The sequence below is a fragment of the Bubalus kerabau genome, chromosome 17 (assembly GCF_029407905.1).
Source record: "Bubalus kerabau isolate K-KA32 ecotype Philippines breed swamp buffalo chromosome 17, PCC_UOA_SB_1v2, whole genome shotgun sequence".
Lineage (NCBI taxonomy): Eukaryota > Metazoa > Chordata > Mammalia > Artiodactyla > Bovidae > Bubalus > Bubalus kerabau.
In genome coordinates this window covers 4,568,474-4,587,761 of record NC_073640.1, presented here as the reverse complement: position 1 = coordinate 4,587,761, position 19,288 = coordinate 4,568,474, and the positions used below count along the sequence as shown (strand labels likewise).

The following is a 19,288-nucleotide window of genomic DNA, read 5'->3' as shown; positions in this document are numbered from 1 at the left end:
TACTCCTTTTCCTATTTGGAACCAGTCTGTTGTTTCATGTCCAGTTCTAATTGTTGTTTCCTGACCTGCATACAGATTTCCCAAGAGGCAGGTAAGGTAGTCTGGTATTCCCATCTCTTGAAGAATTTTCCAGTTTGTTGTGATCCACACAGTCAAAGGCTTTGGTATAGTCAGTAAAGCAGAAATAGATGTTTTTCTGGAACTCTTTTGCTTTTTCAGTGATCCAAAGGATGTTGGCAATTTGATCTCTGGTTCCTCTGCCTTTTCTAAAACCAGCTTGAACATCTGGAAGTTCTTAGTTCACGTACTGTTGAAGCCTGGTTTGGAGAATTTTGAGCATTACTTCTCTAGCATGTGAGATGAGTGCAATTGTGTGGTGGTTTGAACATTCTTTGGCATTGCCTTTCTTTGGGATTGGAATGAAAACTGACCTTTTCCAGTCTGGTGGCCACTGTTGAGTTTTCCAAATTTGCTGGCATATTGAGTGCAGCACTTTGACAGCATCATCTTCCAGGATTTGAAATAGCTCAAGTGGAATTCCATCACCTCCACTAGCTTTGTTTGTAGTGATGCTTCCTAAGGCCCACTTAACTTCACATTCCAGGATGTCTGGCTCTAGGTGAGTGATCACACCATCGTGATTATCTGAGTTGTGAAGATCTCTTTTGTACAGTTCTTCTGTGTATTCTTGCCATCTCTTCTTAATATCTTCTGCTTCTGTTAGGTCCATACCATTTCTGTCCTTTATCGAGCCCATCTTTGCATGAAATGTTCCCTTGGTATCTCTAATTTTCTTGAAGAGGTATCTAGTCTTTTCCATTCTATAGTTTTTCTCTATTTTTTTCCACTGATCACTGAGGGAGGCTTTCTTATCTCTCCTTGCTATTCTTTGGAATTCTGCATTCAAATGGGTATATCTTTCCTTTTCTCCTTTTCTTTTCACTTCTCTTCTTTTCACAGCTATTTGTAAGGCCTCCTCATACAGCCATTTTGCTTTTTTGCATTTCTTTTTCTTGGGGATGGTCTTGATCCCTGCCTCCTGTATAATGTCACGAACCTCTGTCCATAGTTATTCAGGCACTCTGTCTATCAGATCTAATCTCTTAAATCTATTTCTCACTTCCACTGTATAATTGTAAGGGATTTGATTTGGTCATACCTGGATGGTCTAGTGGTTTTCCCTACTTTCTTCATTTAAGTCTGAATTTTGCAATAAGGAGTTCATGATCTGAGCCACAGTCAGCTCCTGGTCTTGTTTTTGCTGACTGTATAGAGCTTCTCCATCTTTGGCTGCAAAGAATATAATCAATCTGATTTTGGTGTTGGCCATCTGGTGATGTCCATGTGTAGAGTCTTCTCTTGTGTTGTTGAAAGAAGGTGTCTGCTATGAACAGTGCATTCTCTTGGCAAAACTCTATCAGCCTTTGCTCTGCTTTATTCTGTACTCCAGGGCCAAATTTGCCTGTTACTCCGGGTGTTTCTTGACTTCCTACTTTTGCATTCCAGTCCCCTATGATGAAAAGGACATCTTTTTTGGGTGTTAGTTCTAGAGGGTCTTGTAGGTCTTCATAGAACCATTCAACTTCAGCTTCTTCAGCGTTCCTGGTCGGGGCATAGTCTTGGATTACCGTTGATATTGAATGGTTTGCCTTGGAAACGAACAGAGATCATTCTGTCATTTTGGACAGTATGAGCGGTGAGCAGTGGCTGCACAGTGCTGGAGTGGCGAGCGGCTGAGAGGAGATACCCCACGTCTAAGGTAAGGAGTGGCAGCTGCGCTTTGCTGAAGAAGCCGTGAAGAGATACCCCACGTCCAAGCTAAGAGAAACCCCAGTAAGATGGTAGGTGCTGAGAGAGGGCATCAGAGGGCAGACAGACTGAAACCACAGTCACAGAAAACTAACCAATCTGATCACTCGGACCACAGCCTTTTCTAACTCAGTGAAACTAAGCCATGCTGTGTAGGGCCACCCAAGACGGACGGGTCATGATGGAGAGGTCTGACAGAATGTGGTCCACTGGAGAAGGGAATGGCAAACCACTTCAGTATTTTTGCCCGGAGAACCCCATGAAAAGTATGAAAAGGCAAAAAGATAGGACACAGAAAGATGAACTCCCCAGGTCAGTAGGTGCCCAACATGCTACTGGAGATCAGTGGAGAAATAACTCCATAAAGAATAAAGGGATGAAGCCAAAGCGAAAACAACACCCAATTGTGGATGTGACTGGTGTGACTGGTGATAGCAGCAAGGTCTGATGCTTTAAAGAGCAATATTGCATAGGAACCTGGAATGTTAAGTCCATGAATCAAGGCAAATTGGAAGTGATCAAACGGGATGGCAAGAGTGAACATCTACATTCTAGGAATCAGCAAACTAAAATGGACTGGAATGGGTGAATTTAACTCAGATGACCATTATATCTACTGCTGTGGTTCTACTCTCAGAAGTTAAATAAGTGCCTTCTAGGAGATTTTTAAAACTATCAAATAGTCTCAGAGGGAGGAAAGCAAGGATGTGGAGTGTGAGGGAAAATCATAAGGAGATCTTTCTTACATGGCAAAGCTCAGTTAAAAGGTAATGATGAGGTCCCATGAGAAACACTACACAGCTGAATTTAATTTATTGAATAGCATACTCTATTCTGCTTTATATTGGATAATAAAGATTTGATCCCTGTTGTCAGGAGGATAGGAATTGATTCTAACTCCACCATCAAGCTTGTCACCTGGAAAGAGAAATTTTTGTAGAGAGGGCTTTATAGGAGTTGTAAGTTCAGAAGGCTGGGTGGGTTAGTCACTAAGTTGTGTCCAACTCTTGTGACCCCATGGACTGTACCCTGCCAGGCTCTTCTGTCCATGGGATTCTCTAGGCAAGCTTACTGGAATGGGTTGCCATTTCCTTCTCCAAAGGATCTTCCCAACCCGGGAATCGAACCCCAGTCTCCTGCGTTGCAGGCAGACTCTACCAACTGAGCTATCAGGGAAACCCTAGAGAGGGCTTTATAGGTTTTGTAAGTTCAGAGGGCTAGGGTCATTTAAAAAGCACTATCCACAGAGATAAACAAAGCTAACAGGAGGCCCAAGGGAATTCCAGAAACTCAGACCTGAAGAACATGGATAGGAATTATTAGAACTTTGTACAGCTTCTTAAATTTAGAGAGAGTCTCTGCTGTGGGATGAATTGTGTACCCCCGTCTCTTACCCCAAAATATTTTTAAGTCTGAACCTTGTTATTTGTGAATGTGATTTTAATTTGGAAATAAGGTTTCTGTAAAGAAAGCTGAGTGCCGAAGAATTGATGCTTTTGAACTGCGGTGCTGGAGAAGACTCTTGAGAGTCCCTTGGACTGCAAGGAGATCCAACCAGTCCATCCAAAATCAGTCCTGAATATTCATTGGCAGGACTGATGCTGAAGCTGAAACTCCAATACTTTGGCCACCTGATGCGAAGAACTGACTCCTTGGAAAAAACCCCGATGCTGGGAAAGATTGAAGGCAGAAGGAGAAGGGGATGACAGAGGATGAGATGGTTGGATGGCATCACTGGCCCAATGGACATGAGTTTGAGCAAGCTCTGGGAGCTTGCCTAGGAAGCCTGGTGTGCTGCAGTCCATGGGGTCGCAAAGAGCTGGATACAACTGAGCAACTGAACTGAGCTGAAGGTTTCTGCAGATTTTATCCAAGGTAAGATGGGATCATACTGGATTAGGGTGGGTCCTAACCCAGTGTCTGGTGTCTTTATAAGAGAAAGAAGGAGGTTTGAATACAGAGACACTGGGAGCACATACACACTGAGGCAAGATTCTGGAAGCAGGGATTGGAATTATGCAGCTGCAACCAAAGAACACAAAGGATTGTGGGCAACCACTAGAAACTAAGAAGAGGGAAAGAGGGAGCCTTCTCTCAACTCTTCAGAGGGAGCAAGGGCCATGTTCCTACCTTGATTTCAGACTTCTAGTGTCCAGAATTAAGAGGATAAATTTCTGTTGTTTTAAACCTCTGGGTCTGTATGATAACTTGTCACTGCTGTCCTCATACATTCTGCACCTTCATTACTTTCCCTGGGCACGACCTAGTTCCCTACTGCAGTTAGCAGGAAAATGCTATAAAATGAAAATGAAAACTAGGCTCACTTGGTGGGACATGAATTAAAAACAGTGGGTAGGTAATGTTTCTTGTTTTTGCACAGTGGACGAAAAGATAACCTTCACTGATAATATGCCCTCTCCCACAAGCATATAAAAGTCCCCAGGGTCCAGAAGCAATTTAGGTGCTGGAGAAAAAAAAAGAGCAGTAAGCCTGTAGGCTGATCAATGTGTATCTCCTATATTGATAATATATATCCTATGCTGAGAGTAAGGAGATACAGTTCTCAGTAATCAAGAGGCTGAGTGTTAGAGTCATACAGCCTCAAGATAATGGGGTCTTGGAGTCCTTAAGAGTCAAATGGTTAGAAATCAGACCCCTGCAGTTGACCCTTCTTTATTTAATATAATTACTAATATATTAGCCTGTAAAAATATATTGACTTGATACTTACCATCATATTATTTCTCATTTTTTCCTTTCTTGCTCTGTCTTAGATTGATTTTTTAAATAATTTAATTTCCCTCTGCTCTATACCCTTGATTTATCAAATCTATTATTAACTTACATTTTATCTCATGTTTTCATATTTTGCTGTTTGTATTTTAGTTTTTTAGGTATTTAAAATCCTATAAGATTTATCATTATTGTAGATCTACCTTTTTTGGGTGACTTTTCATTCCTTCCTGGGTCTCCTAGTTTCTGTTGGTGGAATCATTGTCCTTCTGCCTGAAGAATGCCCTTCAGTATTTATTTGAATATGAATTTGTTGAGGGCAGATTCTCACAATTTTTCATATATTTGAAAAAGTCTATTTCATCTTCATTGATGAAGGGTAGTTTTGTCAGTTATGGATGGTTAGTTCAATGTTCCCATTCCTTTGAGGATGTAATTCCATTACCTTCTTTTTTTTTTTTTTTCAGGATCTCAAAAACAATGTTTATTTTAACACATAAAATGTGCCACCTAGCACCAATGCCTGTTAAGTACCAGCATTCCATCTGGTTACTATTACGCTTTGGAACCAGTGTGACTGGGAAGTCCTGACAGATCAGTCTGCAAACAGATGATTATCATAACATAAAATAGAGACCACACAGAAAAAAAAGCATTTGGTAAATGTATACAGAAGTACACTTGTAGTTATTTAAATAGCTTTCTGTTTCATATAAATAAGTGATCACCAGTGAATTTAGCCACATTTTCCTGGAAGCTACACAGGAAGAAGAGTACACAAGCCACATAAATGCACGAGCCTGAGGCTGGGCCTTTTATTCTCACTCCATCCTCAAATAAAAAATTTTTACCGGGATCTTTCCCTCCCTTGCACTCTGACTTCTTTCTTCTTTATTAACCAACCACAGTATAATTTATTATGTAATTCACAGGGTAAATTATACTATAATCAGTACGATGAAGGAAAAGCACAGAACTTTGGTCACAAAACAGTCTTTTTGGTTTTTTTTCCCCCAAGTAAAAGAACACAAATATTAAAGTTGTCTGAAAAAACAATGAAGTGGAAGATACTTACAATAAAACCCATTGTATAAATGTTAAAACCCTCTCTTAAACTTATCTTGATGACAAATTAAAATTTACTGATTTGAATTTAAACATTATTAAAGAGTAACTGATACCTCTCTTTAGAAACTGGGTCAATTTACCTCTATTTTCCTGAAAACACGCCAAGCCAACCATGCTACTTCATTATTTTTGGCAGACTTTAGGCTAACCTCAGTACCTATTTTTATTGGAGGAGTGACTGACACAATGTTTCTTTTAAGCAGAACTTGATGTGGAGCTAAAAGTAAACTAAGTTGGATTTCAGGCCCATTGGCAGGTAGGCAGTCAGTCAAGTCATTTTTCATATTGCAGGCAGCCGGTGGTGGTTGTCTATAGATTGGATCCCTAAAGACATGCTGAAAAAATCTGTGAACACAATCTTCCCATGCTGTATTCACATGCTTCATTCATGTTATTAGCTTACCCACGTTGTTAGAGGCTTGGGTAAGATGACTAAAGATTTCATGATGGGAATTTCGATTTTTTCTTTCTGATGTATAAAATGTGAATATCTTCACTTCGATATTCTTCATCATGTTTTTCCAAAGGAATTTTTTCAAAGTCAAAGTCTAGTTGAAGGAGCCATAAGAAGCATTTGGGTGACCACAGGAGGAAGATGGGTGAAACACAAATGGGATTCTAAGTACTACTTCTGCAGCTTCCTGTGGGTCATTAATTCTCAAAATATTTTTTCTCGATTTCTGGATTTTTTCCCATTGTTCGCTGTTCATAACAACATATAATACAAGTCTCAGACCCACTGAGATCTTTTAGGGTTTTCGACAGTGGCTCCAAAGACTCTTCGTAGTATATGCAGTCAGCCATCAGTATATAGTCTGGCGGAGAAGGGAAGTCTTCTAATTCTTCCCCCCCTGGCTTGAACAGAACCAGTGACAAGATGCTTGTTCATATTAATATTCATCTTCAGCAAGTCTTGCAATTCCTCAAGATCGGTGACTATAACATCTGCCCCGAGGGTAGCGGCCATGAGCCCCACAGCCCCGGTGCCTGAGCCCAGCTCTAGCACCGACCGCCGGCTCAGCGCGTGGGCCCCATCGCCGGAAAATCCGGGCGTTTCCAGGTATTTAGAAAGGACAATGGCAGCGTCCCAAACAACGCAACCCACGCCGCCGGAGCCATACTGCTGCAGTCGTAACACCGTGCCCTCCATTACCTTCTGATCTCTACAATTTTTCCTTGGAAGTTAGGTATCAGACTTAAAAAGGAACTTACCTCTTTGATTGCTGTTAAGATTATCCATTTTTTTATTTTAAGTAGTTTTAAAATGATATGCTTAGGCTTATATATTTTTTTAATGCATACTGTTTATCCTTTTGTAGGGTTGAATCATAGCTTGATATATCCCATCAGTTTTGTAAAATTCTTGATCAGTATCTTCTCAGATACAGCTTCTTCCCCATTCTTGCCTTTTACCCCAATAAGTTCCCTTGTCCTGTTCAGAGTCATTTTCTATCTCCTCTCTGCTAATCCTTGGCAACCACTAATGTGCTTTTACTTTATAGATTTGTTTTGACTTGCTCTGCTGCTGCTGCTGCTGCTAAGTCACTTCAGTCGTGTCCGACTCTGTGTGACCCCATAGACGGCAGCCCACCAGGCTTGCCCATCCTTGGGATTCTCCAGGCAAGAACACTGGAGTGGGTTGCCATTTCCTTCTTCAATGCATGAAAGTGAAAAGTGAAAGTGAAGTTGTTCAGTCGTGTCCAACTCTTCGAGACCCCATGGACTGCAGCCTACCAGGCTCCTCCGTCCATGGGATTTTCCAGGCAAGAGTACTGGAGTGGGGTGCCATTGCCTTCTAGAGTTACACTATTACAATCATTGATCATATATTGAACTATACTTTTGATCAACTGCTTCAAGTCTAGTCATCATTTCCATTGAAAGCTCAGTCATATACTTGGTAATACAAGAAATAATAATCTTGTGAACAAGCAGAATACAAATGGTATAGTTAATAACATTAGTGGAATTAAAAGTAAATATTTTAGCCATGAGCCTCCCACACCAGTTTTTCTTTAAAGATTGTCAAGACTAGGGAATGGGTCACTTAGAGCAGATTTTTTTATGTGGTTCAAATGTGTTACATTAAAGGATTTATCAGGTACAAAAATACAGCATTCAGTTTGAATTATAGCACAGATACCTCCCTGAGGTGCTGTAAGGTGTCAAGGGTCTTGCAGTTGTGTAGCACTCCCTTTCTCATCATTCAGATCTCAGAATTCAATAGGCTAATAGCCCAGTTACTATCATTTAAAGCTTATGAAAGTTGTCAAAGTCAATTACATCCTCCAACCCCATTGAAGGCGCGCGCGCATGCACAAACACACACACACACACACACACAAGTTGCTAAATGGTCATACCAGTAGAATACAGATCTTTGACCCATTGGGATCATACCAATGGTAGATTGGTTGGGGTTATCTGTAATTTGTTAACATGTATGACCTTAAATTATGAGAATCCCAGGCAACACCTTCGTATCATCCCTGTAGATATCAAGGCCATAAATTAGTGCCACAAATCCACTGAGTTCCATACCAATCACTCTCTCTAAGGGTAATAGCCGGCATAGTTCATAAAGCACCCAGCCTTGTCTCAATTACCAGGTTGATCATTTTTAGTATGATTTAACCGTTCCCAACATGGAGGAGTCTTTAAACTTAAATGACCATAGCCTGGTGTTAACCATGTAGATCCTCCCCATAATTGTAGGAGTTTTCCTTTTAATAGATGAGAAGTTAATTTCTTACTGAGACTTAGCTCATCACTCCGATTGAGTTTAAATGACCCTAAGAGAAAACTTAAATCTATGGCCGGCCTCAGAGCAGGTATTTTTAATTGGCCAGGTGAGAGGATCCCATCTAGAATTATTATGGATAGAAAGAACAGGATTGAACACTCATCTAAAACAAATTTCCTAGGGGGTATCCAATCAGAGCCCTAAAGAACAGAAATCCACCAAGGTAACCCAGAAGAAATAGGCACAGGAAATTGGCCACAATCCAACAATTGGATTGAGTTTTAAACTAGCATAGAACCATGTCCATGTTTGACTTTCTCTAATGTCATATAAATAAATGAAGTTATACAGAATGTACTGTTTTGTATCTAGTTTGTTTCTCTGTTATGTTTTTGACATTAACTCCTATTTTAGTGTATATCAATATTATGGTATTATTTATCTGTATGTATTTATATGTATATAATTTGCTTATCCATTCATATTTTGATTGAAATTTGGGTTGTTTCTAGTTTGAAGCCATTATGAATAAAGCTGCTTTGAATGTCTGTGTGTAATCTTTAGGTTAAGTACCTTGGAAGTGGAATTACAGGATCACACAGTAATTGTTCAATTTTATAAGAAACTGTCAAACTGTTTTCCAGAGTATTTGTATGATTTTAGGTTCCCTTCAGGAATGTATAAGAGTTGCAATTCTCCATATCCTTGCCAACACTTGGAAATGTTAATCATTTAACTTTTAGCTATTCTGGTGGGTGTTTGTATCCCTTTGTGGTTTTAATTTGTACTTTACTGATATCCAGTGACACTGACCACATTTTCATGTGTTCATTAGGTACTCGGATCTCTTTCATGATGTGTCTACCTAAATCTTTTGCCAATTTAAAAACTGGCTTGTCTTCTTTTTATTGAGAATTTGAAGTTTCCTTATATTCTATATAGAAGTACTTGGTTAATAACATACGTTCAGAATATCTTCTGGTCTGAGACTTGCACTTTCTTTTTTTTTAATTTATTTGAGTGCACTGGGTCTTAGTTGTGGCATGCAGGGTCCTTGGTCTTTGTTGCGGCATGCCGTGTCTTGGTTGTGACATGTGCGATCTAGTTCCCTGACCAGGGACTGAACCCAGGCCCCCTGCCTTGGGAACGCAGAGTCTTAGCCACTGGACCAACCAGGAAAGGTCCCTGCACTTTCATTTTTTAACGATGTCTTTTCTAGAGAAGTTTTTAGTTTTGACGATGTTCAGTTTGTTGTTCATTTTCTAAGTCACGTCTCACTCTTTGCGACCTCATGGACTGCAGCACACCAAGCATAGCTGTGCTTTACTGTTTTCCAGAGTTTGCTCGGATTCATGTCCATTGAGTCTGTAGTGCTATCCAACCATCTCATCCTCTGCTGCCCTCTTCTTTGGCTTTCAGTCTTTTCCAATGAGTTGGCTTTTCGAATCACATGGCCAAAGTATTGGAGCTTCAGCATCAGTCCTTCTAATGAATATTCAGGGTTTATTTCTTTCAGGGTTGACTGGTTTGATCTCCTTGCAGTCCAGGGACTCTCCTGAGTCTTCTCCAGCACCACAGTTTGAAAGCATCAATTCTTCAGTGCTCAGCCTTCTTTATGGTCTAACTCTCACATCCATACTTGACTACAAGAAAAACCATAGCTTTGACGATATGGACCTTTGTTGGCAAAGTGATGTCTCTGCTTTTTAGTACGCTGTCTGGGTTTGTCATAGCTTTCCTTCTGAGGAGCAAGTGTCTTTTAATTGGATATCCATATGGAAAAAAAGTGAATCTTAATTTTCCTTTCACACAAAAATGAACATAAAGTATATTAGAGATCTAAATGTAAAAGCTGAAAAAGCTGAAACTGTATATTCCAGAAAGAAAATCTCTGTGACTGAGGTAGAGAAAGATTGTTTAGATTGAACACAAAATGCATGAGTCATAAGATTAACATTGGTGTTCAGTTTGTTCATTTTTATTTTGACTCATGCATCCTATCTAAGCATTCCTTGTCTACCTCAGAGTCACAGAGATTTTCTTTCTGGAATATACAGCTTCAGTTTTTACATTTAAATCTCTGATCTATTTTGTGTTTGTTCTTGTGTGAGTGGAGGGTTAAGATTCATTTTTTACCCTATAGATATCCAGTTCTTCTAGGACCATTTTTACCTTTCCTAAGGAAGGAGTACCACCTTTTGAACAATCCTTCTGTGGTAACAATTACAATCTGTCAAAAAGATGAAAGTTTAACTGCTTGAATACAAGGGGAACAAGCAAAAGCAGGCAGAAACTGGATGGGTATCTGTTTGGAAAAGGAGAATGGCGCTGCGTGAATGTCCTATGTTAATCACATTTTTTACCCCAGTGTGCAGGCCAAGATAAAACTTGAAAAGGATATTGACAGACTTTCAGATTGAACAGCCAGAGGGCAGAATTTGGGGTAACCTCAGCAGCTGGAGGGTTTCCCAGGTGGCTCTAGTGGTAAAGAACCTGCCTGCCAGTGCGAGAGACATAAGGGACACGAGTTTGATCCCTGGGTCGGGAAGATCCCCTGGAGGAGGGTATGGCAACCCACTCCAGTGTTCTTGCCTGGAGATTCGCATGGACAGAGGAGCCCGGCAGGTTACAGTCCATGTGGTCGCAAAGAGTCAGACATGACTGAAGCCACTTGGCACACATGCCACACAGCAGCTGGAAAGTTAGTAGGGAAATGACAGACTCACAGGGGAGCTCTACATTTTGTTTATAAACTCACCACATCGTCACTTGACTCGTGAACTGGGCTTGCATGAGACAGTTTTCAAGCAGTCCAGATAAATCGAAAAGGTCTGAACAGAGATTTCAGCGGTTGCCCACACAGGAAAAGCACTTTGGTGTTTTTACCTCAGTCAAGTTAACTGCCTGTTGCAATAAAAATATCAGTATTCATCAGAAAACCACAGAATCATAATGTCCAAAATATAGTAAAAAAAAAAAATAATCGAAATATACAAAGAAACAAGAAAATGTTATCTTTGTCCAAGAGAAAAGGCAGTCAATGGAATCTGACTTCAACATGATTGAGAAGTTGAATTAGAACACAAGAATTTTAAAGCAACATTATAGATATGCTCAGTAATATGAGGGGACATTTATTGTAATAAATTAAGAGATAAGATCTCACCAAAAAGTACAGGTAGAACTGTTTTTAAAAATTACTGCTGCTGCTGCTGCTAAGGCACTTCAGTCGTGTCCGACTCTGCGTGACCCCACAGATGGCAGCCCACCAGGCTTCCCCGTCCCTGGGATTCTCCAGGCAAGAACACTGGAGTGGGTTGCCATTTCCTTCTCCAATGCATGAAAGTGAAAAGTGAAAGTGAAGTTGTTCAGTCGTGTCCGACTCTTCGAGACCCCATGGACTGCAGTCCACCAGGAGCCCACCAGGCTCCTCCATCCATGGGATTTTCCAGCCAAGAATACTGGAGTGGGGTGCCATCGCCTTCTCCGTTTCAAAAGTACTGGTGGTGGGTAATTCTGAGTTGAAAAAAACAGTACTCAGCGCCCCCCCCCCCAACCCCCTCCAATCAATGGATGGTCTTAAAAGCAGATTGGCTTTTTTTTCTTTTTTCTTTTTTTTTCAGAAGCAGGTCCTCTACGAATGGTTTAGCACCAGGCGCCCCACGAACGTGCAGTGCGTGACGGGTGAGGGGGCGGCCGCCTTTCCGGCCGCGCCCCGTGTCCCAGGACGAAGGGCTCTCCGCACCGGACCCCGGTCCCAACTGGCTTTTTGTTCTATTTTGGCACTCTTATGCTGATTTATATGTCTATCCATTATGCTGTTACCATACACTGCTTTGAAATTAGGTATAATAATTCTTTAAGTCTGTATGTAATACTTAGTACCTAGTAGTATCACTCTTCCAGCTTTTTATATTCCTCTAAGACATCGTTGTGATTTTTGGGCCTTTCCTATATAAATTTTTAATCAACTTGTCAGTTTCTACAAGAAGTTTGCTGAAAACCTTTTTGGGATCACGTTGAATCTGTTAGACCAATAAGCTGACAATTATCTCATAAGAAATACAACTTTTTTCAATCATGTGATATCTCTTTTCTTTCCTTTTGCATTGTCTTTAAATTCAGTCGTGTTTTTGTAGTTTTCCTTGTATAAATATCGCACAAATTTTGTTAAATTTGTCCCAGAGTAGTTCATATTTCTTGATAATACTGCAAATTTTGTTTTTCTTTTAATTTTTGCTGGTTACTAGTATTTAGGAATGTCAGTGATTTTTATATATTAACTTAAAATTCTGACTAAATTGCTAAAATTGACTGTTTACATTTGCAAAAATTTATCAGTGATATTTTACTTCTTTCTTTCTAATATATATACCTTTGCCTATCTACCTATCATCTTTTTTTGCATCAGCCAGTATGATTTTTAATAGAAGTAAAAGTACATTTTGGCCTTATTCCTGATCTTGGGGATAAAATGTTTAGTCTGTCTCCATTAAGTATTATGAAATCTACAGCTTTTCATAATTGTCCTTCAAGTTGAGGAAATTCTCTTTTAGTCCCTATTTTGCTCAGAGTTTTCATCAGTAACAGGTGTTAAATTATATCAGTTGAAATAATCCTATGAGTTTCTACTTTATCCCACTAATATGGAGAATTACGCTCATTTTTTTAATTAAAATTTTGAAATTTTGTATTGGAGTATAGCCAGTTAACAGTGTTGTGATTGTTTCAGGTGAATGGAGAGGGACTCAGCCATACATGTACAAGTATCTGTTCTCCCTGATTCCCCTCCCTTCCAGGCTGCCACATAACATTGAGCAGAGTTCCATCTGCTATACAGTAGGTCCTTGTTGGTTATCCGTTTTAAATATAGCTGTGTACATGTCCATCCCAAACTCCCTAACTATCGCTTCCCCCCATCCTTCCCCCGTCCCCCACCCCTGCAGCCATAAGGTCGTTCTCTAAGTCTGTGAGTCTGTTTTGTAAATACGTTCATTTGTTTTCACTTTTTAGATTCCACACGTAAGGGATGTCATATGATACTTCTCCTTCTCTGTCTGACATACTTCACTCAGTATGACAATCTCTAGGCCCATCCATGTTGCTGCAGATGGCCCTAATTCATTCTCTTTAATGGCTGAGTAATGTTCCATTGTATCCTACATCTTTTTCCTTTCCTCTGTCAGTGGACATTCAGGTTGCTTCCATGTCTTGGCTATTGTAAACAGTGCTGCAGTGAACACTGGGGTGCATTTATCCTTTTGGGTCATGTTTTTCTCTGGATATATGCCCAGGAGTGGGGCTGCAGGGTGATATGGTAGCTCTATTTTTAGTTTTTAAGGCATCTCCATACTGTTATCCATAGTGGTTGTACCAGTTTACATTCCTACTGACAGTGCAGGAGGATTCCCTTCTTTCCACACCCTCTCCAGCATTTATTGTTTGTGGATTTTTTTTTTTTTAAATGATGGCCATTTTGACTGGTGTGAGGTGATACCTCATTGCAGTTTTGAGTTGCACTTCTCAAATAATTAGTGGTATTGGACATCTTTTCATGTGCCTTTGGCCATCTGTATGTCGTCTTTGGAGAAATGTCTGTTTAGGTCTTCTGCCAATTAAAAAAAATTATTTATTTTTACTTGAAGGATAGTTGCTTTACGATCCTGTATTGGTTTCTGCCAAACATCAACATGAATCAGCCATCGGTGTACACACATCCCCTCCCTTTTGAACCTCCCTCCTACCTCCCTTCCCATCCCACCCCTCTAGGTTGCCACAGAGCTCCAGTTTGAGTTCTCTGAGTCATACAACAAATTCCCGTTGGCTGTCTGTTTTACACAGGGCAGTGCATGTTTGCATGTTGCTCTCTCCATACATCCCACCCTCTCTTCCCTCCCGCACCATCAATTTGTTTTCTATGTCTGCATCTCCACTGCTGCCCCACAAATGGGTTCATCAGTATTGTCTTTCTAGATTCCATATATATGCATTAATATACAATATTTTTCTCTTTCTGACTTACTTCACTCCATGTGATAGGCTCTGTGTTCATCTACCTCAGTAGAACTGACTCACACGCGTTCCATTTTATGACTGAGTAATATTCCACTGTATATATGTACCACAGCTTCTTTATCCATTCATCTGTAGATGGACATCTAGGCTGCTTCCATGTCCTAACTATTGTAAATAGTGCTGCAATGAACATTGGGTACATAGCAAATGAAACAACTGACAAAGGATTAATTTCTAAAGTATGCAAGCAGCTCATTCAACTCAATACCAGAAAAACAAAACAACCATCAAAATGTGGGCGAAAGACCTAAACAGACACTTTTCCAAAGAAGACATGCAGGTGGCTAATAAACACATGAAAAGATGTTCAACATATCACCTTACGCTGGTCAGAATGGCCGTCAGCAAAAATATCTACAAACAAATGCTGGAGAGGGTGTGGACTAAAGAGAACCCTCTTGCTTTGTTGCTGGGAATGTAAATTGACGCAGTCACTATGGAAGACAGTATGGAGATTCCTTAAAACACTAGGAATAAAACTACCATATGACCCAGGAATCCCACTACTAGGTATATACCCTGAGGAAACCAAAACTGAAAAAGACACATGTACCCCAATGTTCTGCCCATTTTTTGATAGGGTTGTTTGTTTTGATGATGTTAAGCTTCATGAACTGTTTATAGATTTTAGAGACTAACGCCTTGTCAGTCACATCATTTGCAAATATTTTTTCCCAATCTGAGGGTTGTCTTTTTTGTTTTGTTTATTGTTTTCTTTGCTGTGCAAAAGCTTTTGAGTTTAGTTAGGTTATATTTGTCTATTTTTGTTTTTATTTCCATTATTCTGGGAGAGGGATTGAAAAAGGCATTGCTGCAATTCACATCAGAGCTCTTCCTATGTTCTCCTCTAGGAGTTTTATAGTGTCCTGTCTCATGACCACAAGGAGGGTTCGAGCCAAGGGGCAGCTCCCGGGACTGTTGCTGCTGGTGCCCCCATCCCCACAGTGAGCGACTGCCAACTCACGCCTGCGCAGGAGACCCTCCAGCACTGGCAGGTAGGTCTGCTTCAGTCTCTTGTGGGGTCCCTGCTCCTTTCCCCTGGGTCCTGGTACACACAGGATTTGGTGTGCACCCTCTAGGAGTGGAGACTCTTTCCCCCAATCCTGTGAAAGTCCTGCAGTCAAGTCCTGCTGCCCTTCAAAGTCAGGTTCCCTGGGGATTCCTAGTCCCTTTGCGGGACTCCAGGCTGGGGAGCCTGATATGGGGCTCAGCACCCTCACCGCACTGGGAGGATTGTGATATCATTGTGCTCCAGTTTGTGGGTTGCCCGTCTGGTGGGTGGAGAATTACATTGATTTTTACCTGTGGAACCTACTTTGCATAGCTGGAATAAACTTCTTCATCATGATGTGTTATTATTACAATAATTATTTTTATGCTGCTGATATCCTAATCAGATGTCCTAATGTTCTGATAAGAATGTTAACGTCTAATTTTCTTTCCCCCTGTAGTGGCTTTGTATGATTTTGGTGGTGTTGGTGTCATACAGTGAAGCGGAAAATGTTTCTTTCTCTTTATTTAAAAAAAAAAAAAAAGCCTGTGAAGAGTTAGTGCTGTTTCTTCCTTAACTGTTTGGTAACATTACCTGAGTGGAACACGCACAGTTCCCATGTGCCCCGTGTGCCCACGTGTGCGCAGCCGCAGCCGCAGTCAGCATCCTGCACCCAGAGTGCATTTGTTATGATTGATGACCCTGCACTAATACATCTTTATCACCCAGAATCCGTAGTTTACAGTTTGTGTTCACACTTGGTGTTTTACATTTCATGGGTTTTGACAAGGATAGTGACATGCCTTCACCATTTTAGTACCATAGAAAAGAGTTTCACTGCCCCAAATCCTCTGTGCTCTGCAAATTCATCCCTCCCACCCCACCCCCAACCTCTACAACTTCTGATCTGTTTATTGTCTGCATAGTTTTGCCCCTGCAGAATATCATATGGTTGAAAGCATTTAGTATGTAGCCTTTTCATATTGGTTTCTTTCACTTAGTAATATGCACTTAAGGTTTCAATGTCCCTTTTCATAGCTGACAGCTCATTTCCTTTTAGCCTTGAATAGTATCTCATTGTACCGTACAATAGTATTTCATGTCCCATAATTCATCTTTCCACCTGCTGAAGGGTATCTTGCTTGCTTCTAAGTTTTGGCACTTATGAATCAAGCTGCTGTAAGCATGCATTGGAGGTTTTTGTTTGGATGTGTTTTCAGTTCTTTTGGGTAAATATTCAATACCAAGGAGCACAATTGCTGGGTTTTATAGTAAGTGTATTTTAGTTTTGTAAAAAGAGATAAAATGGCCAAAATATCTTCCAAAGTTGCTGTACCTTTTTGCATTTCTGCCAGCAATGAATGAAAGTTCCTGTTGTTCCATGTCCACACCTGCATTTGTCATGATCAGTGTTTTGGATTTCTGGCATTCTTACAGGTGTGTACTGACTTCTAATTGTGATTCCCTAATGCATTAAGATGTTGAACATCTTTTCATATGCTTTTTGCCATCTGTATATCTTCTTTGGTGAAACACCTGTTCAGATATTTTGCCTGTTTGTTATTGGGTTTCGTTTCGTTGAGTTTTAAGGGTTATGTTCAACTGCCTGTGGTTTTGATAGATAGTTTTGGAGGAAAATACTTTTTGTACTAGTGAGCTCTGAGTAAGTTCACATAATGACTGCCTTTTATGTGAAATCTTTTGTGTCCAATAATGACCTTTTTTCTGGGAACTCCCAGAACTGCTACACTTGATTGTGGCCATTGTTTTTCAGGACTCCTGTGGATCGGGTGATGGGCAGATGGACATTTGTTCTTGTTTAGACACTAACTCGTGTTTGACTTTTTTGCGAACCCATGGACGGCATTGGGTTCACCAGGCACTGGCAGGCGGATTCTTTACCTCTGAGCCACCTGGGAAGTCCAGGCAGATGGGCATGGAGCAAATTAAAAGGTCACAAAACTCATTGTTCTTACTGAGATGAGGCTTTTTTTCTCGAATAATCATTTCCAAGATTGCTGCAAGTCTTTGGTTAATTTCTAGCATTTTGAGGAAAAAAAGTTGATTTTGACTTTTTTTTTTTTGGCTAGTGTTCTCATTGCTTTTATGGAGGGAAGCTTTTCAGAGCTCTTTACTCTGACATATTCAGTGATGTTCACTGTTCTTTTGTGAACAGTAACATAAACTTTGTAAGTTAGTGCTGTGAGACCTGGAATAAATTTCTTTCCTGTAAAACAGGACAACAAGAGCTCAGTTAAATGACCAGGGAAGGTAATATGCTATATGCATATCATATCAGTTTATATTTTATAGGTGCTGGATCTAGATGAGCCAGATTTTACTCTAAGCAATATGTGGTTAAATGTCATCACCATATAACATGTTATCGTTTATGTCCTTGAAAATGAAATGAGGAATTACTATTTAAATGATAGTCTAATATCCTCTTCCACCTGAAACCTTTTGTCATCTGGAATGTCTCTTGATAGAAAAGATATGTTCTTATTTATTTTTCCACCTGAATATTTTATAAATAGTGTCATATTTAAGCCTACTATCAGCTTTTCATTTGAATTTCCTGAATGTGTAGTAGGAACTTCTGATTCTTTATTACTCAATTTTTTCCTCTCTAGTTGTTGGTATATATGGAGTATTATGGGGAGAGAAGAATGGAGGATTGATTTGTGAATGATAGGTTGACTTTGCCAGACAAATCATGTGTAGGTCAAGTTGTTTGAGGGTGAGCTGCTATTGCTCTGGAAAGATTTCTTTATATTTTTATATTTTATTGAGTTTAATTATACATGCAGGGCAAATGAAAAATTTCATGCAGTTGGTTTCGTGGTGTTTCATTCAATGGGATGGGAGTTTTCTAAGTTCCCTCACTGAAAATATTGAGAAGGCTTTCTACTATCTCTGAATTTTACACAAAACTATAGTGTAGCTAGTCATTTAAAATTCTAGATTTGTTTTGCCATGCTGTATCTGATTGAGTTATATTTGAGATCTAAAAGTAAGATGATTTGCTTTTGTTTGAGGATATATTGTGAGGTCTAAAATATTTCATAGTTGTAGTTAAATTTCCTAAGCTTATAGTATCTGGATTGGGAAATAGGAGGTGTATTGAAATGAATAGTTTTCTTTCATCTGATGTTATTCTTGTTATACTACTAGCCAATATTTTAGTAAGTGGGACTTAATAAAATGTAGACCGATCAACTTTTTCAAAGCATAAACTACTATATGAGACATACTTTTAAAAAAAATCATGTATGTTTGATGCAGATCAAGTACTTAGTAGATTTGTAGCTCTAGGACAAGTGGCAGGAAAACAGAATTTCAATATTGTGTGTGTTGGTTGCTGGTGGCTTCATTTAGAAGGCGTAAGAAGAAAGAAGAGCTCAGACAGGACTGTCATTTTTCAAAGAAGAGGCATGAAAGGAAATTTAAAGGGACAATAGTGTTGGGAGGTGTAATTGTTTTTAATCCTAACTTCCAGCAAATAAAATTTGTAAAGGCTTTGAGAGGTAAAGCCCGGTTAAAACTCAATCTTTTAGAAAGGATCAAGTAAAAAACATGACCTTCACAACCAATTCATGAAACCTCAGAGTTTATCAGATGTCTCAGAGTGAAGTTTGACTTTTGGTATGGTATCTATTCAATTTCTTTTAATTAAACAGAATGTTTTATGAAAAAGTTTCTGCCTCTGATCCATGATTGACTTAATATTACCGTAATTAGGAAGAGAGATGGAAGTCAAAGGTAAGGAAAAAAGCCATAGCAAACCTAAGAATGTTTAGAAAAGAACT

The 19,288-nt window shown here is 39.7% G+C and overlaps 2 protein-coding genes across 18 annotated transcripts in view; one reads left to right on the top strand and one right to left on the bottom strand.

Moving 5' to 3' along the window:
• Window positions 1-19,288, top strand: part of LOC129632547 (uncharacterized) — a 94,370-nt gene that overhangs the window by 14,304 nt on the left and 60,778 nt on the right. For 4 of the 17 annotated variants that reach the window (XM_055554275.1, XM_055554276.1, XM_055554280.1 and 1 more), the window contains exons 2-6: window positions 1,689-1,759; window positions 3,266-3,684; window positions 12,037-12,259; window positions 13,146-13,252; window positions 15,340-15,483. In XM_055554275.1, coding sequence (XP_055410250.1) covers window positions 12,229-12,259; window positions 13,146-13,252; window positions 15,340-15,483 — 282 coding nt within the window. In that variant the 5' untranslated portion in view covers window positions 1,689-1,759; window positions 3,266-3,684; window positions 12,037-12,228. Of the gene's footprint in view, window positions 1-1,688; window positions 1,842-3,265; window positions 3,685-5,009; window positions 5,410-12,036; window positions 12,260-13,145; window positions 13,253-15,339; window positions 15,484-19,288 lie in introns of those variants that run through there. The other 13 variants (XM_055554278.1, XM_055554286.1, XM_055554284.1 and 10 more) reach the window with 8 other exon arrangements.
• Window positions 6,372-7,107, bottom strand: LOC129632549 (protein N-lysine methyltransferase METTL21D-like). Its single transcript, XM_055554294.1, has one exon. It carries the CDS (start codon window positions 6,818-6,820, stop codon window positions 6,467-6,469), a length of 354 nt encoding a protein of 117 aa, XP_055410269.1. The 5' UTR covers window positions 6,821-7,107; the 3' UTR covers window positions 6,372-6,466.

Bases quoted from the DNA above. Each gene is read 5' to 3' on its own strand.
- LOC129632549 (XM_055554294.1), bottom strand. From the start codon at position 6,820: ATGGAGGGCACGGTGTTACGACTGCAGCAGTATGGCTCCGGCGGCGTG.